The sequence below is a fragment of the Pseudorasbora parva genome, chromosome 2, assembly GCF_024679245.1.
Source record: "Pseudorasbora parva isolate DD20220531a chromosome 2, ASM2467924v1, whole genome shotgun sequence".
Classification (NCBI taxonomy): Eukaryota; Metazoa; Chordata; class Actinopteri; order Cypriniformes; family Gobionidae; genus Pseudorasbora; species Pseudorasbora parva.
The window spans coordinates 18316137-18341709 of NC_090173.1; the positions used below are offsets into that span (position 1 = coordinate 18316137).

At 37.1% G+C, this 25573-nt stretch overlaps 1 protein-coding gene across 1 annotated transcript in view; it reads right to left on the minus strand.

The window, feature by feature from the left end:
• tecpr1b (tectonin beta-propeller repeat containing 1b) overlaps positions 1 to 22991 on the minus strand; it is a 58504-nt gene extending 35513 nt beyond the window's left edge. Inside the window, exons 1-9 of the mRNA XM_067458051.1 lie at positions 22859 to 22991; positions 21416 to 21648; positions 13507 to 13692; positions 13282 to 13404; positions 12995 to 13117; positions 7207 to 7381; positions 3346 to 3443; positions 2825 to 2926; positions 52 to 182 (exon numbers count right to left, since the gene is read on the minus strand). Of these exons, the coding sequence (XP_067314152.1) occupies positions 52 to 182; positions 2825 to 2926; positions 3346 to 3443; positions 7207 to 7381; positions 12995 to 13117; positions 13282 to 13404; positions 13507 to 13692; positions 21416 to 21643 (1166 nt within the window). The 5' untranslated portion in view covers positions 21644 to 21648; positions 22859 to 22991. The remainder of the gene's footprint in view (positions 1 to 51; positions 183 to 2824; positions 2927 to 3345; positions 3444 to 7206; positions 7382 to 12994; positions 13118 to 13281; positions 13405 to 13506; positions 13693 to 21415; positions 21649 to 22858) is intronic.
• Between the last annotated feature and the right edge of the window lie 2582 nt (positions 22992 to 25573).

The following is a 25573-nucleotide window of genomic DNA, read 5'->3' on the forward strand; positions in this document are numbered from 1 at the left end:
TTAAGTAGGCCTTGTTGGGAATGACTGTTCTGTACAGTGTTTTTCCACTACCTGGAATGATTTGTGTTTTCATTGCCATCAAGCTGGGCTGACACTGCTACCCATGACCTTCCGGTGACCTCTGTGCCTGTCACGCCATGACGAAAATACACAGTCCGGTCATCGCTCCCAACCCCCCATACCTGTGTCACAGAAAAAAAACACATAAAATTTAGATTTTTTATATATACTGTATGTATACATCACAACATCGGCCAGCAGTCTCCTTTCTATGTTCTTACAAACCTTCTTTATGCTGAGATATCAAAACTTTTGGGACAAAATCAATCTGTTTGAGTAATTTCTACAGTATTCTCTATGAAAGTATCATAAAAAGCCTATATTTTAGTAACTTCACACTGATTCACACATCTAGATTCATTAAAATAAACCCTTTAAAATGAAACCTTTGAATGGTTGTGTACTCTATGTACACTGGAAGTTCGGAGAGGGTCTGACTGGATATTACATGACGATCCCTAATATCAATTGCATCATAATAAAGTTGGCATCAGAAAATCATCATGAGACGATCTTCTAATATTTTCTTTTTAAGTGCCGACATGGTTCTCATAGACAGGATTTTATTTCCGATTAAGCCAAATTGAGGAACAGGATTTAAATTTGAGCGTCGCAGTTGAGCTGAACACACGGTCCAGGCGGTTAGTAATAAAATGCGAAGTATGGAATGGTGGAGTGCGGCCATACTGAAATTAGACACTCCCATATGGCTGTGCTGGGTGAAAGAATTGGAGGTGTATATATATGGCTGGCCTGAGCTGCGGCAGGCAGTGGGCAACGGGAAGAGTCTAAGGGTCAAGTTACAGAGAGAGAGAGAGAGATGCAGAGAGAAGTTTTGCATCGCTTGCAAACTCCACACTGAGACTCAGTGGCTCTAGTAATCAACACCCACCAACATCCAACTCCACCAGACCTTACATGCCGGTCCTGGCGGGAAGGAGGAGCCAGTGTGAGCCGGAGAAGGTGATTGGACGATGGGTGTTTGTGCGTATAAACATGGACAGTGAATACAGTTGGCCTGCACTGCACATATTGGTCTGAGGATCTAATGATGGTTAATCCTCAAAGCTTCATGTGAGAACTGAAGTGTAATCAGAACTGTCTGCCGCCCAGCCCACAGCAGATGGGTGTCCCCCAAGGGCAAGTACTGGGACCCCTAGAGTTGTCCACACAGGAGAAAATGATTATTACAATATCACCAGATGAAATATGATATCAGCAACAGTGATTAAATCATGGTGTGAGTGCAATTAACTTTATCCAGATTGATTGATCATTTGTTATTGAGGTTCACTAGGGTATTCTAGGGATGTCACTATTATTATCGCTCGTACTTAAGGTAAATATTTGAACAAACCCAGAACCCTAAGTATTAAACATATCTTGCCCTGCACTTTTTGCACTACATGATACTTTTAAAAAAAGCTTAAGACTTCCCACAGACTTACATTAAAGGTAAGTCTAGGTCCATATCTAGAGACCAGAATATAAAATTTGGCATACTTTTAAAATCTTACTTTCAACTCACTGTCAAATCAATATTTTTACTTTAAAGTACATTTTAAATTATTATGATTTAATAGTCTTAATCAAAAAGTATACTTATTTTATCTGAAAGAACGAGCAGGATCTATGTGCAGCAGTCTATTATTATTATTTCAAAGACAATAGAAGTAATAATGAGATTACCTATAAAGATGTACTTAAGTCCCACTTATTTTAGGATTAGTTTACCCAAAATTGAAAATGATCCCATGATTTATCAAACGCTTGACGTATTGATCAACGTGGAAGCGCAGATGATTGAGCAAAACAAAACACCAGTCACAAATTAGAGTCTAAAACAAGCTTTTTTAAAGAGAAATGTCAGAGGAGCTTGAGTTTGTTGGCCAGCTCTATTTGTTTGAACCACGAGAGGAATCTACTCTCACCTGAGTTTAAGCCACTCCTACATTGGGTCAGAGGTCACAAGCGTACGGCGGTAACCGGAAGCCATGGATTGTAGTTTATAAAGTTATAAATATGGATTTTTTTCTTACAAAAACACATGACTTCACTTCAGAAGGCCTTTATTAACTCCCTGGATTACTTTCATGATAGATTTACATTTACATTTACATTTACATTTATGCATTTGGCAGACGCTTTTATCCAAAGCGACTTACATTGCATTCAAGGCACACATTTTTACATTATTGTAATTTCTTGCTTTCCCTGGGAAGTCTAGATGGATGCACTTTTTTGGGCTTCAAAATCTCAAGCCCCATTCACAGCCATTATAAAGCTTGGAAGAGCCAGGGCATTTTTTTTATACAACTCCGAATGTGTTCGGCTCAAAAAAGAAAGTAATTTACATCTAGGATGACTTGCAGGCGAATAAATTACGGGATCATTTTCATTTTGGGGTGAACAAACCCTCTAAGTGGGTCAAAAACACTCTTAATATAAATTTTAACTATATTATGCTCATTTAATTGCAATTCAAATGCAATTAATAAAATGTCCAAAAATTGATACTCAGTTCAAATGATTTCTGTAATAAATACCATTTTTAAAAGTGGACTATTGTGTGCATCTTTTTCAAAATATTCACCATGTTCTTCAGATCATATATATATATATATATATGATCCTTCTGCATGATGTCAGTTTACATGTTTACATGTTCCAGTGTACGGAGCACCTGGCTGTAATCCGCTCTACAGTGAGGGTGTTTATTGTTAGAGCGGCAGTATAATATGATACTCCACTCCACTGATCTCACCTGGTCATTGGGCCCCACGCTGAGCATCAACATCTCTCCACCAATACTGATCCAGCCTGAGCCAGTGGGATTGTGGGAATTCACACCCCTCCTGAACCAGACCTATCACACACATACACACACAAACGCACTGTGGCATTTTCCACTCTATACACAGAGTACTGAGTACAGTGAAACTGAACTCTATATGCAACAATAAACATGTCATTAATATGCTACACTGTCACATGACGAGCCATCCAGTTGTCCATCTGGGTCATTTTTACTCGCATCAAAAACAGCCCTTAGTTTTACTTTAGGTTCATTCAGCACGCAAGATGAAAATGGGCAGGGAAATCGCACAATTACAGTGATGACAAGAGAATTATTATTACAGAATTTCCGCATGATTAATTATGTTTGTTTCTTATAGCATTTCTTTAAATGAACTGCACTAAATGAATGTGCAAAACCAATAGCGGTAATATTAATGTCAAGCCGAAGCAGTGTACAGAGCCTTAAGAGAGTAAATATCGTCTTACTTTGTTGTCCTTAGTAACGGCCCAAACGACACCGATGCCCACTGCAACATGAACAGCTCCTTTCTGATTTGGAGACTCAACTAGATCCCACGATGAGCCTGAAAACATCCAAACCTCTTCCAGTTAAAGACTACACTTCAACACTCAAGCCTGACATAGCCTAGTGTAAAAGAAGCAGACTTTAGCATACTTTTAAAAAGAATACTTATTATCCAAATAATATACTTTAAAAGAATGTACTGAATGTAATTTGTTAAATAATGTTGAAAAAAAAGGTTCAATTTATATAACTCGAGTGCAAACTTTTTGAATCACTTAAGCAGGACTTAATACATCTTTATATGTAATTTCATAATTCTATTCTCTTTAAAATCTGGTTAAAGTTAATGCTGAATGCACTAAAACTAAAATTTCCTTTAATGTCTTTTCTATTACAACGTATATGTCATGTGTTTAAATATATTTGTAATTATGTAATGAAGTTGCAATTTAGTACTCTTAAATTATATTAGTGATGCAATGGATCACAAAACACACAGTTCAGATCATATTACGTTACAGTTGTTGTGTCATGGATCGGATCATTTTTCAGATCAGCTAAAAAAAGTGTGTGTGTGTGGGGGGGGGGATGTTTAATTTTTGTAAATTTGATCACACTTTTAAATACTACAAGCATAGGTAAATACAATATAACAAAGTAACATAAAGCAAGGTCTAACAGTAATATTTAGGTACATACAAGTAATAAAGTCTAAAACGTATATATATATTTTTTAATTTAGATTAATCTTCGTTAAAGCTGTGCTTTGTTGTTTGATTAACATTAATGAATTAGGTAACAGCAGGTATTTATAGACTGATGTCACTTCAAGAGTGAATGCAAAGATCCAATGTAATCTATATGATTTCTTTTTTGATGCACATCTATTTGATTTCTTTATCAACTGTTTACATTCACTTGAGACACAACGACTGTGTTTACAAGAATACTTGCAGAGACGGGTAGTGTAACATAATTTCGTGTGTATGTGTTTGTTCAAGTGTAAGGAGAAGAATCAGCCCAGATCCAGGCCACATCTGGTACATGTGGATTTAACACATGGGCTGGATCTGGACCGACACTATGTTGCTATTTGGGAAATTCTGTGATGATTTGATCTGAAACCCACCTCTGTGTGTGGCTGTACACTCAGATAACACCATGCAAGTGAGTTCTCTTTCACCTTTTCGTGGGCTTGAATGGTTTAAAATCGCTTTAATGTGTAATTTTCAAGTCACCTTACTTTATATAGCGCTTTTTAAATGGAGATCGTTTCAAAGCAGCTTTACATTGTAACAATTGTCAATAAAAAACATGTGCAGTTTGATAATCGTTCACTCTATGACGGTTAAACTTAATTAATCTGCGAATCACATGCATGCCAAACCATGGGGCCTGGTCTGTACTTATCACGGATCAAGTATTATCCGTTACACCCCTAAATGATCTTAACTTTAAATATAATATTGAATAACACATTACATAAGATTAAGTGTACTTTAAAGCACAACAAAATATGACTAAAACATAATGCGATGCCGGGTGCGACACAAGTGTTTTTTGTTGTTGTTGTTAGTTTTAGCCCAACACCGTTCTCATTTTCACGTCCAGCGCCACGTTGTTTAAATAACAAATTCAATCGTGTCTGTTCACCCATGGTCTAAAAACCAGGTGTGTTCAGGCAAAATGCTATTTTAAGGCAACTGAAAACGACAATTATTTAAAATAAGTGAGTGTTAGCAATGTTTGCCTATAGGCGGGTACACAACGCACTATACTCTGCTTATTACACACACAGGATGCGCAGGAGCACACAAACATTTTATATATTAAAAATAAAAGGATTCCTCTCTGGAGAAGCATTCAGTCTTTCCGCGCAAAAAAAATCGGCATGTAAATAGTGAATCTGCCATGGCATGAGCACAACTGGCTTTTAAAGGGAATGGGAGATGAGACTCTGATTGGTTTATTGCACGTTAAACCCAAAACACACCCAAGTCTCATTTAGAGACTAGAATCAAAACTTTTAGGCCATGTGTCTGGTGTGCAAACTGTTTTTTTTTTCCGTTGTTAAACTAGAAAAAGTGGATTCGGTCAAACGCCATGAGCTTCGGACCATGTGCTCAGTAGGGGTGTCAACAATAATCGATTCGGCGATGCATCGCGATGCGGGGCATGAACGTTTCAGCACCGATGCGGCAAAGTGCCATAATCGATTATGTCACTGTTTATTTTCTGGCGGACGATAAAGTTGTGAAGTTTCAAATACTTCCGGTTCCGGGAGAATAACAACAACAACAAGGAAGATGGCTGAGGCGGAGGGAGATGACCGCGATAGACGGGTTATTAAAAACGCGCTAACGACCTGAGGTGTGTAGGATTGTTCGTATATATTTTTTGCACAATAATAAATTAATCTATAATGACGAAATACAGCGCAATTCACCTTTATTCCACAAGGTGGCAATGTCTGATACCCGATGAAGTGACGTTTCACTCATAGTTACCTCTGACAGAAAACGAAACAATAATTATAATCTGCAAAACTTGAAATGACTCAGTGATTTACTTCAGAGAGCCAGTACTAAACACAATCATATATGTTAGTGTCACTGTCTCTTGATGATGGATGTGGTCAAGAAGCTGTCAGTGATCAAAATAATGATTTTGAAGACATTGAAAATGAGTTTGGAGAATATGCTGGAGATCGCGAATATGAGGCAGATGCTGAATATACTGGTAAACGAGCTCTGACGAGGTCATATGATGATGGTATTAAACATCTGCTCAAACTGAATCCTTCCAAGCTCCAAAAGGTAACGAAATAGGTTTTATTTTATTCTTCTGTAGCTGTTACTCTAAAATCAGGAGTTTTATATATTATCACGACAGGTAGAGGTCTATCCATGTTAAATATAGATCTGGGTCGCTAACGACCTGAATATGTAAGAATGTTTGGTGAAACAGTCATGCATTTAAGGGTTAATTGCATTTTATTTAATTGTATTTAATTACATTTTATTTTATTTAATAACTTTTATGTCAAAGATACAGGAGACACATAGCAGCCAATACAATCTGTTGTTTAATATCTGCTTGTATTGCCTCATGACTGATGAAAAATTTGCTTTGTGTGCAGTAGAATTTTAATGCATCACAATGCATCGTAGAATCGAATCGAATCGTGAAGGCAGTGCCAATGCACACCCCTAGTGCTCAGATCATTAAAATAAGGCCCATAATTTGACTATTACAAAGTACACATTTCAAAAGTCTACTCAAGTGTGTTAAGGACACCAAACGAATTTAGACTATTAGGCAACAATTTTTTTATTTTTATTTTTATAAAAGTTGCGGTATAAGGTTAGGTTTGAAATTATAAAACAAAAAATACACTACAAAATGAAGACGAAGTACTGTTTGCGGTTGTCAAGCATTAGTTGATCATGTTAATAGTTAATGAGATTCTCTACACCTCAGTAGAACTGACTTCATACGTCCACTAGAAATCCCCAGACGATTCAAAGACAATGAGCAAAAATTATAAAGACAAGTCAAGTTAGTGAAGAGAAAATGAGCGCAAATTCACACTTTTGAATGCAATGATATTCAAACATTTTTAAGTGTGGCGCAAGAGTCCACATGCTCTTCAGGGCCTCTTTATGTTCATACCTCTGTCATGCTATTGACATGACCGTGACCATGATCGCAGTTTGACCATAAATAGAATCGATGTGGAAGTCATTCAAAACATGTTCTGTATGTCCTGTATTCTATATGTGTGAATTCAAAGGACAGAAATAAATCTGTCAATGTCAGACCTTTGGGGCAGTCTTTACTGATGCCCGTCCTGGCCAGCAGTTGTCCATCCCAGAGAACGGCCCAAAGCAGGTCTTTTGGGCCGGCGCTGACCTGTGCCACCTCTCGGGGCACCTGGACGGGCTCCCAGCGCGTCCCCTCCGGGTTCTGCTGCCTGATGCCAGTGCGAGACCACAGCTGTGTAGATACACACACACACACACACACACACACACACACACACACACCTTAGATCTGCGTGGTGCCGTAAATAGCTATTTTAACACATAATAAACATGACAAAACTTTCAGTGAGTGTTTAAATTAACCACTAGGCCAGGAAATTGTTCAGATTCTTGTGAGCAAGTGCTTAATCCATAAGGAGGTGTTGGCTGAGCTCAAAATATAAAGAGCACGTCACAGAACAGCAGTGAGCTCTAGTGGCCACCAATCTGCCACGCAACTGTGGAGGCAAAGTCCTTACCGTTTGTTTAAGGTTACAAGAAAGAGAAGTTAGCGTTTTTAAGCTGTTTTACATGCTTTACAAAATTATAAATAAAGGCAGTAACAATTTATACAACATATTTGGTAACTGATGTTCTTGTAAATAGTTAACTTATTTTCAATCATCTAGCTCGGTAAACACTGATCACAGACATGGAGATGTTCCTTTAATTTCCCCAAATTGATTGCTCACAAAAAAAAATCCCTATCTAAAAATCCCCCCCTGTTTTCAGGCCATTTCAAGTTTGATTTTGACATGACATAAAGCAGTGATATGTAAGGTGCTGATTAGTTTTCTGATTACCGCCATAATGTTGTTCATTCAGACTGATTCGAGAATGTGCGCGAAAATAAGCGGCGGGATGTATCGCACAAACCAATCATAGCACGATGGAGGCATTGCCTCCTCACACGTGCCTTTCCCTCATTTATTCTCAATTACCCGTCATCAACCACTACATGCATTATGACGGTATACATTGTACAATTTTGGGCTGTCCCGAATGAAAGATGACCGATAATGGGAATTTCTGTAGTCATCGATCCGGTGGTCCATGGTTGTCACGGTCTTGCGGCCAAAGATAGCCTACTTTTCTGACAGTGTCAGATATTTCACACGGTCATCTCACAGTGTGTTTTGCTGACAGCCAAAGTGCGATTCATCGTGCTCTATTTGTTTACCACTAGCGCATGCTGATGACGTTTCATTCTTCTATACTAACTTGCCCTAAGATTCAATTGGTGTCATCATCATACAATCTGCATGCATGTCATACCCAAGTTTATCAGATCCATGTCGTACAGTGTAATTTGTAATGATCTTATAGTATTGGCGAAATCACACAGTTTGTAGCAGGCATTAGGAGGTCTGTTATAAGTCAATGGGCTCAGGAGAGGCAAGAAAGACAAGGACTCCCATTTTACCTGCTGGTGTTGCCTTTGGACAGTGTCATTTAAGAACAAAAAACTATTTATACACTTTTTAATGTCATATTTTCTAATATTTGTGCCATTTTTAATTTTTGTAATAAGGTTTACTTTGTCATCCAATTATATGAGGAAGCACTGCCTCTTTCTTCTTCTGAGGAAACTGCAACAAGGTGAACTATACAGTGGGTACAGAAGGTATTCAGACCCCCTTACATTTTCCCCTCTTTGTTGTATTGCAGCCATTTGCTAAAATCATTTAAGTTATTTTTTTTCCTCATTAATGTACACACCGCACCCCATATTGATTGAAAAATACAGAATTGTTGACATTTTTACAGATTTATTAAAAAAGAAAAACTGAAATATCACATTGTCCTAAATATTCAGACCCTTTGCAGTGACACTCACATATTTAACTCAAGTGCTGTCCATTTCTTCTGATCATCCTTGAGATGGTTCTACATCTTCATTTGAGTCCAGCTTTGTTTGATTATCCTGATTGGACTTTATTAGGAAAGCCACACACCTGTCTATATACGACCTTAGAGCTCACAGTGCATGTCAGAGCAAATGAGAATCACAAGGTCAAAGGATCTGTCTGAAGAGCTCAGAGACAGAACTGTGGAAAGGCACAGATCTGGCCAAGCTTACAAAAATTGTCTGCTGCACTTAAGGTTCCTAAGAGCACAGTGGCCGCCATAATCCTTAAATGGAAGACGTTTGGGACAACCAGAATCCTTCCTAGAGCTGGCCGTCTGACCAAACTGAGCTGTCAGGGGAGAAGAGCCTTGGTGAGAGAGGTGAAGAAGAACCAATAGATCACTGTGGCTGAGCTCCAGAGATGCAGTCAGGAGATGGGAGAAAGTTGTAGAAAGTCAACCATCACTGCAGCCCTCCACCAGTCGGGGCTTTATTGGCAGCGTGGCCCAATGGAAGCTTCTCCTCAGTGCAAGACACATGAATGTTTGCTAAAAAAAATACCTAAAGGACTCCAAGATGGTGAAAAATAAGGTTCTCTGGTCTGATTAGACCAAGATAGAACTTGTTGACCTTAATTATAAGCGGTATGTGTGGAGAAAAATATCACCTGTCCAATACAGTCCCAACAGTGAAGCATGGTGGTGGCAGCATCATGCTGTGGGGGTGTTTTTCAGCTGCAGGGACAGGATGACTGGTTGTAATCGAGGAAAAGATGAATGCGGCCAAGTACAGGGATATCCTGGACGAAAACCTTTTCCAGAGTGCTTGACCTCAGACTGGGCCGAAGGTTCACCTTCCAATGACCCTAAGCACACAGCTAAAATAACGAAGGAGTGTTCTTGACTGTTCTTGAATGGCCCAGCCAGAGCCCTGACTTAAACCCAATTGAGCATCTTTGGAGAGACCTGAAAATGGCTGTCCACCAGCGTTTAACATCAGGTAAGGAGGAATGGCAGAGGATCCTCAAATCCAGATTTGAAAAATTTGTTGCATCTTTCTCAAAGAGACTCATGGCTGTATTAGATCAAAATGCTGCTTCTAAATACTGAGCAAAGGGTCTAAATACTTAGGACCATGTGATATTTCAGGTTTTCTTTTTTTAATGAATCTGCAAAAATGTCAACAATTCTGTGTTTTTCTCTCATATGAGGGTCATATGGGGGTGCTGTGTGTACATTAATAAGAAAAAAAAATAACTTCAATGATTTTAGCAAATGGCTGCAATATAACAAAGAGTGAAATATGTAAGGGGTCTGAATACTTTCTGTACCCACTGTCAACACCTCAAACTTATTGTGCTCCTCAAACCATTCCTGAACCACTCTAGCTTTGTGGCAGGAGCATTATCTGCTGGAAGAGGCCACAGCCACCAGGGAATGCAGTTTACATGAAAGGGTGTACATGGTCTGCAACAACGCTTAGGTAGGTGGTACATGTCAAAGTACATCCGTGTGGATGGCAGGACCCAAGGTTTCGCAGCAGAACATTGTCCAAAGCATCACACTGCCTCTGCCGGCTTGCCTTCTTCCCATAGTGCATCCTGGTGCAATGTGGTCCCCAGGTAAGTGACACAAACATACCCGTAACCCGCCCATTCACAATATAAAAGAAAACACGATTTATCAGACCAGGCCACCTTCCACTTCCACTGCTCCTTGGTCCAGTTCTAATGTTCACGTGCATCCCTGACTGGTTTGCGGCTATGCAACCCCATACGCAACAAACTGTGATGCACTGTATACACTTCGCTCCCCACGTGCATCATTAAGCCTTGGCCACACATGACCCTGTTGCCGGATCACCCCTGTTCTTTCCTTGAAGCACTTTTGATAGATATTGACCACTGCAGACCGGGAACACCCCACAAGAGCTGCAGTTTTGGAGATGCTCTGACCCAGTCGTCTAGCCATCACACTTTGGCCCCTGTCAAACTCACTCACTTACACTTACACTTGCCCATTTTTCCTGCTTCTTACACATTAACTTTAGAGACAAAATGTTCAGTTGCTGTCTAATATATCCCACACACTAACAGGTGCTGTGATGCAGAGATAATCAGTGTTATTCACTTCCCTTGTCAGTGGTTATAATGTTATGCCTAATCGGTGTATATAAAATATATTAATGTGCTATATTATTAAATAAATTAAAGTTTAAAATAAATCACAAAAAGCATATAAAAACAAAAACTTAAACGAATAAAGGCTAGAACAGCAGACAAACACTAGTAAAGCAGCAGCACTGGAACACATCACATCAGCGAACAGAACAGAACAGCACCGGCCTCTAGTGGTCAGAAATGTTCAATGCAAGTCTAGGGTCCTATTCTCACTGATAACTAGTTGATTATTAGCATGCATATTACTAGGATATATGCTGTTTATTAGTACTTATAAAGCACATATTAATGCTTTATTCTGCATGACTTTATTCTACATCCCTTAATCCTCCTCAATACCTAAACTTAAAGGGTTAGTTCACCCAAAAATGAAATTGATGTCATTAATGACTCACCCCCAGTGTCGTTCCACACCCGTAAGACCTCCGTTCATCTTCAGAACACAGTTTAAGATATTTTAGATTTAGTCCGAGGGCTTTCTGTCCTTTGAATGTAAGTGTACATCATCAAAGTAGTCCATATGTGACATCAGTTGGTTAGTGAGACTCTTTTGAAGTGTCGACAATACATTTTGGTCCAAAAATAACAAAAAATACGACTTTATTCAGCATTGATTTCTCTTCCACGTTTGTTTTCAAACCTCAAATAAAGAATCAAACGGTCGCAGATTGAGTCGTGATTCATATCGCCATTGTCACGTGATTTCAACAGTTTGCCAGTTTGACCCGCGATCCGAATCTTGAATCATGACCGTTTGATTCTTTATTTGAGGAACACGGAAGAGAAGACAATGCTGTATAAAGTCGTATTTTTTGTTATTTTTGGACCAAAGGGTATTATTGACACTTCAAAAGAGTCTAACTAACCAACTGATGTCACATATGGACTTCTGGATGTCAACAGCAAGTGTGCATACACTTACATTCAAAGGACAGAAAGCCCTCGGACTAAATCTAAAATATCTTAAACCGTGTTCTGAGGATGAACGGAGGTACAGTAATTAACAGTAATATATGGGAATTAACAGAGATTAATGGTAATAAACTGGGAATTAGCTTATAACAGGGAACTTAAATGTGGTTGGAAAAAAATCTTCCAACATAATCTTGGTTAAAAAAAACAAATTTAATGCAAATTCAGTTGAATTTCTACCCTGCACCTTCCTCAATCACACTACGTACTGCAGGGCCCCTGCATGCACTCTGCATTCCTCCATAACATGCACATTTGATCAAAAATACAGAAAAACCTGTAATATTCTGTAAAAATAAAATATATATATATATATATATATATATATATATATATATCATTTTTTTACTTTTCTTTCTATTTTAATATACTTTAAAATTGAATTTATTCCTGTGATGCAAAGCTGACTTTTCAGCATCATTACTCCAGTCTTCAGTGTCACATGATCCTTCAGAAATCATTCTGATATGATGATTGGATGCTCAAGAATCATTTATGATTGTTATCAATGTTGTAAATAGTTGTGGTGCGTCATATTTTTATGGAACCAATGATACATTTTTTCAGGTTTCTTTGATGAATATATAACAAAAAGCATTTTTTTGAAACAAAAATGTTTTGTAACATTATAAATGTCAAATGAATGTGTCCGTGCTGAATACAATTATTATTTTAATAAATAATAAGAATTTAAATAAGAATTTGTATGGTAGCGTATGTTGTTTATTTATGTACATAATATTCTGTGGTGCTCAACAACATTGCACATTACTTGTATAAAACCAGGAATGCTCCTTTGCACAAACCTTCCCTTGTTGGGACACGGCCCACAGGTAAATGTGCTTCTCCGGGCTGTCGCTCATCTCCCAGCCTCCACAGCTGATGTCAGTGAAGGGCTCTGGCGGAGGTCTGCCCCGGTCCAAAGGCACCTGCACCAAAAACACACTGCATATGTGGACAATAGCCAATCGTCGTCAAATACAAAGCATTAGATAACATAATTACGGATTTGTTGTAGTAAGGCTGATCTGTGGTTGTTTTACATTGAAATAAATATAATTTTCAGCTTTCTGGCGTCTACTGGTGATTATACCTTGGCCCATGATCCCAGCGCTTTATACCTCCTGTAGCGAAGCCATCGCCTGCGACGGACACACGAATTCCACTTCTTGTCTTTGCTGAAGGTGGCAGGGAAGTCCACTGCATACTCCCACCCCTGACAGCACAGGATAAGGTAAGTGCTTGGTTTATAGGTTGTGTAGAGTAGGTTAGGTTTGGGATGGTTGAGTTCAGAGAGATCTGAGATTGTGTCACTCACCCCAGTCTCAGTGGATTCTCTCCCACAGCTTTCATCATCCACATACCAGTCGCCCTCCCACTCCCAGTTAGCAGACGGCAACTCAAAGCTGTGAAGAGGCTGTGGGTTCGAGCCGGACTCGTCTGTCCACTGCCAGCGGTCTGTCGGGAGGAGAGTGTCTGTGTAACCGTCAACTGGGTTCCACCTCTGGAAAACAGACAGACAGAGAGAAAATCATACTTAGCAGGTCAGTGGATATACTATATATACACCGATCAGACAAATTCCTAATATTATGTTGATCCACCTTTTACTGCCAAAACAGCCCTGACCCGTCGAGGCATGGACTCCACTAGACCCCTGAAGGTGTGCTGTGGTATCTGGCACCGTTTTTGTAAGTTGCGAGGCAGGGCCTCCATGGATCGGACATGTTTGTTCAGGACATCACACAAATGCTAGACTGGAATGAGATCTGGGGAATTGAGGCCAATTCAACACCTCAAACTTGTTGTTGTGCTTTTCAAACCATGCCACAGCCACCAGGGAATACAGTTTCCATGAAAGGCTATGCAGCCCCCTACTGCGATGCACTGTGTATTCTGACACCTTTCTATCAGAAACAGCATTAAACTTCTTGAGCAATTTGAACTACAGTAGCTTGTCTGTTTGATAGGACCACACAAGCCAGTCTTCGTTCCCCACGTGCATCAATGAGCCTTGGCCGCACATGACCCTGTGGCCGGTTCACTCACCACTGCAGACCGGGAACTCCCTATAAGGTCTGCAGCCTTGGAGATGATCTGACCCAGTCATCTAGCATCACAATCTGGCCCTTGTCAAACTCGCTCAAATCCATACAGTTGCCCATTTTTCCTGCTTCTAACAAATCAACTTTGAGGAGAAAATTTTCAGTTGCTGTCTAATATATCCCACACACTAACAGGTGCTGTGATGAAGGGTTGTCATAATGTTATGCCTGATCAGTGTATAACACCTTTCATATCTGATGATCGGTATATAGTTTCTGTATTAGTTTACTCTTCTTTGATTTTGTACTTTTATTGTTTTAATTTATCTGTGACTAATATTACCAATTTATTCCATTTGCAATGTTTGTAGTAAGTATTACAAATTTTACTTTACATACATGCTTTTCTCTGTTGTGGTACTGTGCATGCTTTGCCAAAATATACAGGGCAAATAATTCAGATAATTCAATTAACTTACAAAGAAATATACTTCTAAAGTATTTATTTGTTTTTTCAATATTAATTTCAACATTTACAAATACATTATTAAATTAAAAAGTTGTATATGTTAACATTATTTAATAGACCTCAATGACCTGTTGTATTTTAGTACTTCATTAAAGAAAGTTAGGTAATGCATTTAAAGGTGCAGTGTATAGTATTTATGAGGATCTATTAACAGAAATGCAATATAATATACATAACTATGTTTTCAGTGGTGTATAAAGACCTTGTATAATGAACCGTTACCTTTTTATCAGCTTAGAATGAGCCATTTCTATCTACATACACTGCAGGTCCATTTACAGTGAAGTCGCCATTTTGTGCCGTCATGTTTCTACAGTAACCCTAAAGGGACAAAAATCTCTACAGAGCGCTCTGCTGTCTCAGACGATGACATCTTGTCCTGTGTCGGTTAGTCTCAGCCTCAGTGTCGCGCCCACAGACCTTTCGCTGAACATCTGATGCATATGGCAAACTTATCTGGAAACACTTCAGGAGTTTCGAAGTCGTCATCTGATTGGTTGAATTCTACAGGATGTCCTAGAGACGAGTATGCTGCGTTTTTTAACGGTCCGTCTTGAAACAAATCCTTGTGACGCCAAACTCCCTTAAACATGAACGCCATTGTGTTTACAATGAGCGCTTACCAGGATCAACTAAATGCTGGATTTAAGTATAATCCATTGTTGCAGTAAACTTGCACAACGTTCTTGAATGAATAATTTATAGACGGTCTGTTATTGCAGGGACGTTGACTTTGCATTTTTATGCCACTGAAAAGCTGAGATAGAGTCTAGACAGCCATCAGTCTAAAGGTCTGGCTACACGTGTGACTATGTGGGTTTTACTGGGTTTTATCATAAATAATGGCATCACTTTATTTTACAGAGTCCATGCTATAATAATAACAACAGTAAATTATACATCATAATCCTAAATCAAAACCTATTCCTAACACTAGCCTATAATGAATATTACTCATTACTTAAATTATTACAGTGTCCACCTTAAAATTGTGTATCCTCGATTATTTTATTAAATTATTATTTTTAATTTCAAGTGCCACAAAATCTTGAATCAAAATAATTTCCTCTCCCGTTTTTTTATTTATTTATTATTTTTATTAGATGCATAAAGGAACAATAACAACAATTTGCTTCACTGTCATATCACAATAAAGGAATACACCAAGGTTCTTCAGTCAAGATTAAGCTCCAATTCCTTAAGCACAGCCACTGTTCTCGTAGCTTTTAAGTTTTTAGAAAACTTAATGGAACCAAAATACATTTTCATCTCAAGTTTAGACCTTAAAAAAAGAGGTTTACAGTTTGAAAATTTACATTTATGAATGTGATATTTGGCTAACAAAAAAATAAGGTTTATAAAATAAATATTATTTTTCTCTTCACCTTCGTGAAGACCAAAAATTACATTTTTATAAGTAAATTCAAAGTTAGGATTCACATAACCTTTGATAAAGTCACAATTTCATCACACCAAAATGTAACCGTGTGAGAGCAATTCCAAAATAAATGTAAAGTAGATTCAGGTTTCTCTAAACAAAAAGAACAGAGGGTATTAATGTCATTTTTAAGTCTTTTGAGATAGCACTTGTCTGGATAAAACCTATGAATTAGCTTAAAGGTAATTTCTCTCACTTTGTTGGTTATCAGTTATTTGTGAGGCAATGTCCAAACTTTCTTCCAGGGAATATCATTTACAAAAGCATTCCAGTAAGACATTACATATGGCAAAGAAACAATCTCCTCCTGAAACAAGACTCTAATTTTCTTATTGTTTCTGGATTTAGATGTAGAAAGACAATGTTTACCAACAAATGTCTTGCACAGATCCACTGAGTGACTAAAGGATGAAAAAGAAAATCCTTTATAAAGCATAAGAACTCCTTGTGGCACTGCATCAGCCACAATTGCAAACTCTTTTGGAGTAACAGGAATTCCATGCTTTTCCAAGAACTCAGAATAATTACAGATTGAACCATTTTGATTAAAAAGTTGAGATACAAGAATAATATCATTTTTAAACCAACTATCAAAGAAAAGAGATTTATGTTTATACAATAGGTCCTTATTATTCCAAATTATATATGAGTGAGGTGTAAAATTGTGTTTAAAAATGAGGGACCACGCTAATAACATTTGCCTATAGAAAAGGGATAATTTGAGAGGGATTTTCATTATGTTATAATTACAGGTTAATAATTTTAAACCACCTAGTTTGGAGAAAATAACATTAGGGATCAGATTCCAGATAGAGGAGGGCTTATTAATAAAATTCTTTATCCAATTTATTTTAAAGGTGTTGTTTAAAGTGGTAAAATCAATAAAGTCTAAACCCCCCTTCTCAATGGTGTTCATAAGTACAGATTCACGAACAAAATGAGTTTTATTCTTCCAAACAAAGTTGAGGAGCATTGTATCATTTTTTTTTAGAATGGCAGTGTCAACAATCAAAGAAAGAGCAGCATATGTCAACCTGGACAAACCCTCCACTTTGGCTAATAAAATTCTGCCCTTTAACGACAGATCTCGTTGAAGCCACATATAAAATTTCTTCTGTGTACTTTCAATAATTGGATTAAAATTTAACGAGCATCTTTCTAATTCATTTGAATATTACAAATTTCTGACAAATTGCACTCTTTGATGGACATCAATTCACATTTTGAGAGGTTCAAAAATAAGCCTGATGCTTTGGAGAATTGCTGGATATACTCTAGTGCTAACGGAATTTGGTTTGCATCGTGCAAAAAAAGTGTGGTATCGTCAGCCAATTGACTGATGAGTATCTGTTTGTCAGCAATAGTGATGCCACGAAGACCACTATTGTAAATATAAGAAGAGAATATCTGGGAAACTAGTAAAAACAAATAAGGGGATATTGGACATCCTTGTCTGATACCACGTGACAATTTAAACCTTGGCGAAGTACCATATTTTAATTTGATTGTACTATTACCATTGTAATACAGAGTTCTTATGGCCTTACAAAAATATTCACCAAAACCCATTTTTCCAATGATTTAAAAATAAAATGATGTTCCACTGAATCAAAAGCCTTATAAAAATCCAGGAAAAGAATATAACTATTATGTTCCACCAAATCGGCATAATCAAAAAAATCTAAAACTAATCTAATGTTATTAGTTATGTGTCGGTCCCTCATAAATCCAGATTGAGTCTCATCTATAACGCTGTCCAAACATTCTTTAAGCCTTCTAGCAAATATAATGGCAAAAATTGTCTAAATTAGTAAGATCTTTCTTTGGTTTAGGAATTAGTGTAATAACACCCTGTGTTAAAGTAGGAGGTAAAGCTTCTTTTTCAATACTCTCTTTAAAAACATTAGTTAAAAAAGGAGCAAGTTCATCAGCAAATAATTTGTACAGCTCCGCTGTAATCCCATCACATCCTGGGGATTTATTGTTTTTCAAGCTCTTAATTGCACTTTGTACTTCCCCATGAGTAACAACGCTATCACAACACATTCTGTCACTTTGAGAGATAACTTTAGTATAATTAACTGAGTCTAGAAACGAAGCGGTTATCTGCTCTGAACATATTGAACTATAAAGATTTTTATAAAACTTGGCACTAAAATTTGCTATATCCTTTGGATCTTTCACAATTTTTCCATCAACACATAACTGCTCAATTGCTGTAAGAGTAAAATTTCGTTTTTCAAGCTTAAAGAAATATGCAGAATTAAGTTCTCCTTCTTCAAGCCATCTTTTCCTGGATCTTATATAAGCACCCCTAGCCTTAGACAAGTATAAGTCATCTAATTGAGTCTGCAAAACTGCAATTTCAGATTTTTCCTCCAAAGACATACAATTTAAGTTACGGGCTTGAGCTAATTTCATGATCAGGCTGTTCTCAAGAACTCTTTTTTTGCCTAATTTTGCTCCAACTTTTCTTAAAAAAACACCAATCTCAAATTTTAGAAGCTCCCAATTGCTACAAAATGAATTTTGAATTGTGGCTGTTTTCCAATAGTTAGCAATTAATTCTTTATTTTTTTCCTTTACATCTGGTAATTCTAATAGCGAACTGTTAAGTTTCCACAAAGAGGCTTTAGATTGGTCTGGTGCACAACCAGCCTTTAAGGGGGTATTAATAAAAATAGTTTTGTGGTCAGTTAAAGGGGTACATTGAATGCCAACACTTAGATCAAAATTGGACATACATTTTGAAATGAGCCAATAATCAATTCGAGATTGCCTTGATCCATTTTTGTTAGACCAGGTAAACGCCAAATTGTTGGGTTATCTGTCTCGCCAAATGTCCACCAATTCAAATGTATTTATTATCCCTAACAGTGCAGGGCTAACACATGCTGTCCTCTTTGGAGGATATCTATCCAAAGAATTATTAATTGATACATTAAAATCTCCTCCTAGTATGAACAATGCACTAGGGAATTTATTTGACCAATATGTGAGTTTCTCATCTAACATTTCAAAGAAAATTTTATTATCCAGAGAAGTGTTGTACCCATATATATTTCCTAGAATCACTGTTTGTTGGTTAAGAGAAATCACTAATAAATAAAAGTGACCCAAATTATCTGAATCTGATCCTAATATATCCCCATTACATGTATTTCTCAAAATGCTTACTCCATCAGAGTGTTCAGTGCCATGTGAACTCCAAATATCATTACCCCACTGAGATTTCCACCATTTGTAATCGTCTTTATTAGAATGACATTCCTGAAGGAAACAGAAATCTGATTTGTGTTTTTTGGCAAACATAAAAAGAGCTTTCCGTTTAACACTATCCCTGATCCCCCTGGCGTTAATAGATATTAATGACAATGACATGAACAACGAACAGTATAAAGAGCAAAGAGAAGAAAAAAAAAAGAAAGAAAAAAGAAAACGAAAACTGAGTGAACCAAAAGAGTACACCAGTTCAACGCACTTTCCTCAAAAGGAGCAAACAACCACAAACGTGCTCACCCGGTACTAACATGGTCATTTTTAAGTTCAGAAAAACAAAAACTGAATTTAAATATCGGCTTTCACGAGTAAAATAAATAAATAAATAAACTAAATAAATAATAATAAAGTAATAATAAAATAAATAAATTCAACTAATAAAATCACAGCCTTTAATAAAGTGAGGGAGGCTATTAGTATCGTTATTACGTAAATATGTTTAATTAGGGCCAATAACTCCTAGAGTTAGCATCCATCCCTCTTTTCCCCTTTAAGAGAGAGGGGGAAGACAAAAACATAGCAATGTAACAGAAATCTTAAGCAGATCGCTCACTAAATACAGAAAGTAACAGTTGCTTACGGTTAACCATTACTCGTGTTTTAAGTAGGTCTGTTGGCAAAATCTTTGGCGGTCAGTCTTTTACCCTCAATGACAGTGAAGGGACCGTGAAAGCCAGCCCTCTTCCCTTCCTTTCTCGCCTTCTCTACCATCGGCCATAGAAGAGTCCTTGCATCCTTGTCTTTTTGCGAAAGATCCTCGAAGATCTTAATCTTCTTCTCCCTGAGAAAATCGGAAGTTTTGGCATCTTTCCAAACTTTGTCCCGCTGTGAACGCGATGAGAACAGGACTATTATGCAACGGGAGGATTTTTCCGCAGCAGAGCGAGGCCCCAGCCGATGGGCGATGTCAATTCCGCTGTGCAGATCAGCAGCGATGCTTGGGAATACTTGGCTAAAGAGGTCGACGATAATCTGCTTCACATTCTCTGCTGATCTCTCCGGGATACCAGTGACACGCATATTCCACCTCCTCTTGTAAGCATCCAAATCGTTACATCTGTCACGAAGCTCGACGTTTTCTTTCTCCAACTTTCCGATTTCCTTTTCAAACATTTCACCTGTTCACCGTGGAATTCGAGAGAATTTATTATCTGTTTAATAGAGTTCGAGTTCTCAATGACCGTCTTTTCAACTCCTTGAATTCGGCGCATAGTTTCTTCGTGCATGGCCTCCATTCTCTGCATGAATCTCATTAGCATAGTATCACTCACCGCTGGACTATCAGAACTCGGTTTGCTTTTTTTGGCAGGGTTAGGTTCAGGAGTGTCGGGTAAAGGCACGAAACCACCAGACTGTCCAGCATCCATTTCATTGCTTAGCGTTCTCCTTGCATAACTGTGCATAGCAAGATGAGTTTCTTCTTTATCTTCCATATTTGCAAGTCAGCACAACAATTGTAGAAAAGCACGTAGATTATGATTAGCTAACGTTACTAACGTTTAACAAAAATTGTGCACAATGTGCGTCTGCAAAGCTTAACTAAACTGCACAAAAAAGAAAAACAAAACAAAAAAAAGTGTGACTATTTAATTCATAAATCAAATAGCACCTTCGGATCAGTTCTGAACATGAACAGCTTTAAATTAAACCGGGATTTGAACAAAGTTTTTAAGAGCTACATCAAAACCGTCTTTTCACGACGCCATCTTGGCCCCGCCCTCTTGCAGCTCATCTCTTCTCTGATGATGTGTTCACCGGCGTGAGGGCGGGGCAACCTGTCACTCACATGAGATCAACCAATAGCAAACCACAACCATCCAATCAATTCCCCATGGACAAAATTAACGTCAAATTTACTCTTGTTCTCACAGTATTTACTCATACCAAATCACAATTGAATTGAAAATTTGATTAAGAAAAAAAAAAGTGAACACACCTGGTTTTCGTAGGTCTCTTCCTGGTGGCGTATAGGCACATGACTGGGATACACATTGAGATAAACATGATGGTCGCACCCGACGCCCCAGCTGCACTGTCGAGACCCTGTCACGCGCTTCAGCTCCAGCACTACATCGGCAGCGCGCCTCCAGCGGCCTCTAGCGGCCGACAGGCTGAACACCCGGCCGTACACATCCACAGCCCACAGCAGTGACCCGGCCATCATCGGCCCTGTCGGCAACAACAGCATATCTTTATTTAATATATACTTACATGAGGGGGAAAAATAACTTTTCTATTTGAATATAGTAAAATGTAATGTATTCCTGTGAACAAAGCAGTATTTTAAGCATTATTTCTCCAGTGTCTTCAGTGCCACATTATCCTTCAGACATCGATCATTCTCGATAATTTGAGGCTCAAGAAACATTTATGATTATTATTAATGTTGAAAATAGTTGTGCTGCTTCATATTTTTATGGAACCTGTGATACTTGTTTCAGGTTTCTTTGATTAATAGATTTTTTTTTTTTTTTTTTTTTTTTTACTAAAATGTTTTGTAACATTATAAATGTCAAATGAATGTGTCCATGTTGAATAAAAGTATTCATTTCTTTCTCTTTTTTTAAATCTAGTGTATGTTGTTTATTTATGTACATAATATTCTGTGGTAATCAACAACATTGCACATACTGTAAAACCAGGAATGATATAATGATTTGATGCACAAGAAACATTTATGGTTATTATCAATATTCAACACAGTTGAGGTGCTTCATAGCATTGTGGAAGCCATGGTTTTTCATGATTCTTTGATGAATAGAAAGTTCAAAAGAACATTTACTTGAAACAAATATTTTGTATGATTATAAATGTGTTTAAGTCTTAATAACTTAAATAAATAATTACATATAATAAATCTCCTCTCTCTCTCTCTCTCTCTCTCTCTCTCTCTCTCTCTCTCTCTCTCTCTCTCTCTCTCTCTCTCTATATATATATATATATATATATATATATATATATATATATATATATATATATATATATATATAATTTTCCCTGTACAAAGTTCAAAATAATAATAACACAAATTGTACTTTATCGGTTTTCTTATTTAATTTGATTCATATATAGATCAAGCACGGTGACTTGCAATAATACATTGATTTTTATAATAACTGATAATACTCAATGCACACAAAAGTCTTGTTAAGTAAGAGATAGAGAGGAAATTAACTGTTACTGGACACCAGTTGTTGCACCTGTCTCTCTGTATTACAGCCGTGTTATTCTCTCTCCTTAACTTAATTGAATGTAAAACATTTATGCACTTTTGCTTTTGATGTCCTTATGATTTATGATGTTTAATGGTAGTAGCGACACGACGAATATAAATTCCGACACACACCACGGCTTTACACTCCGCTCATTATAAACTTACCCTGTCTGTAGTCTAATGCTTGTGCAGTGACTCTTCATCTATTCCGTGCATTACAAACATCAGCCATCCGTTTATTATTATTCCCAGCATTATTCTGAGGGCTCAGACTCAAAGCAGGAAGTCAAGGGTATTTTCGCTCTGATTGGTCAGTGCTCACGGAAATGTCGAAATCTACGCTTGTGATTGGACAGCCTGTGTGCGCACGTACGTTTTTCCGTTGGGCAGCGCTCTCATATGCGCAGGCTTAGTTGATCAATTATTCAGTCTTTACCCTCTCAATAATTAAAACTCTAGAGTGATACATGAGTACTACTCTTATACTTCACCTGTTATTTCAAACTGATGTAATGAATAGATAGACAGACGATGTGTCAGATGAATTTACACATGACTTGGTGAAAAGGATTAACTTACAGTATAGTGAGATAGGCTACTCTTACTGAAAACGTCTACTGTTATTTTTCCTCTTTTTGACGTCTTGTTTTGAAGTGTCTATTTGTGTTAAGACTAAAATTCAAACACATTTGGGATTATTTTTTATTATTGTTAACATGAAGTAACACATGGGAAATCACATACAGGTTATATTAGAAGGTAAAATTAACATAGTGAAATGTTACATGTAAAAGGCATTGCATGAGGTAACATTTAGTTGCTTTAATAAAGTTTGACAGCTGTATTGTGATTTAGTGTTCTGTCAAACACCTGGACACTGTGCAATTATTAAAATTGTAAATTACACTATTTATTTAATAATTTATTCAACTATTCACTTTAACGACACTTAATTACAATTAATAACTAGGAAACTCGTTGATAAGGCATTTCCTCCAAGCAAGTTGGCATAACTATGGAGCTTGTTCCCAACATCTAAATTAAAAAAGGTAAAAGATAGAGAGACCTCTCACAACTCCTTTCTTAGAATTGCGAGTAAAAAAAAAGAAAAGAAATTTGCAAGATATTTTAAAGTAAGTATTTATAGAAGGGTAATCCAAAATCGTAGTCAACTGTAGAGAACTTAAGCCGGAGAGCCTCGGCCCGCTCTCGACGGATACTCCCAGCGTTCCCACAGAAGCCCGTCTGAGAGTGAGCTACACACTGTATTCCCCAACAGGTTGAATGAACTCAAAATATTTGATGAAACTGATTACCTCAAAATATTTATCTATGTTAAAGAATATTTTAAGCAACTTCTACTTAAAATTATACTTTTTTAATGCTCAAAATATTTAAGGACAAGGATCAAATTAAAAAGAATAATGTGAGAAATATATGTTTTAAGTAATTACTACATTAGTCAGACAAGCTCTTTAGACTCCAAATCTTTGAGAAAATGAACAACATTAAAACAAATAATTTCAACAAACAAACATTTTAAGTGATTACTACTCTAAACTGGAAACTTTATTCACACTCATTTTTTTGAGCAAGCTGATGAACTGAAACATAATTTGACAAACTAAAAATTTAAGTAATCAGTACTTAAAGTTTGGATAAGTTCAATGAACCTGATGAATTTGAAACCATTGTTAAAACTAACAAAATTGACACTGGAAACAGAGTTGTTTTTTTTAAGTTATCACTCCTAATAATATATTGAGGTTATATTATGACTCATTCAGTTTCTCACACCTAAACATTGTCAATTCAGCCTCTTATATTTTTAAGTTAATTTAAGTCTATTAAAAACACATTTTATTGACTGTTTATGTCTATTCATTTCCTCAAAATCAAATATATTTAAGTTGTATGATTCAAATAAAAAACTATTCAAAAGACAATTTCACTGCAGATTCCTTTTCTTTTTATTTAACAGAAAAACCTCCCTAGCAATGGGGTTCATACAGAAAATCAAAGAAATAACAACAAAGGTAATAATACTCAAAAAACAAAATTAATAGGCCAACATAATAGGCCAATCCAAAAATAATAGGCACACACACATTAATAAAATAATAGGCACACACACATTAATAAAATAATAGGCACACACACATTAATAAAAAGCGGGGGGAAATGGTATTCCATTTCTTGCTTGATTATAAACATGCTGGCAGTCCAAACAATGACATTTGGAAAACAGACTTAGTACTCATCCATCATCAACTCATTTTTAAGGCTAAGCAGTCTTGGAGGTAACCGCTTCAGGTCATCCAAACCCATTATAATTTTCTGAATGAAATTGAATGTGTATGACAATTGTTTTGGATAATCAAGGTGAAGTGCATAAATTAAGCCGGACAGCAAAATGAACGCCTCGGTCAACTCCGCTATATCACGCACAACAAAATCTCCCTCAAGAACTATAGAATTGATAGCAGGACCAAACTTCACAAGGGAATCCGTATCACTTGAGACAGTGAGAATAGCAAGAGCTGCATCCGAGATGTCTGGCAGGTCAATTTCATCTGCCTGAAGAACATGACAGTAATTAGTTAATGAGTAGAGTAGTCAATGAAAAACACTACATGTGTATTTAATATAATATGAAATACCAGTGAATGAAAAGTTCAGGTGAAATTTCCAAATATGACATTCTTGGTGAATTACTGTGGTATGATTAAATTGCTATTCTGGTGGCTAGGAAGGTGGTTGGGGTTGTTGTCTTTTGGTTGCAAGGTCAGAGAGGGTTAAATAGAAAGAGATATACAGAGAAGACAAAGTAAGAAAAAAAAGAGAGTGAAAGAGGACACACAGTTGAATCAAAAACTTACA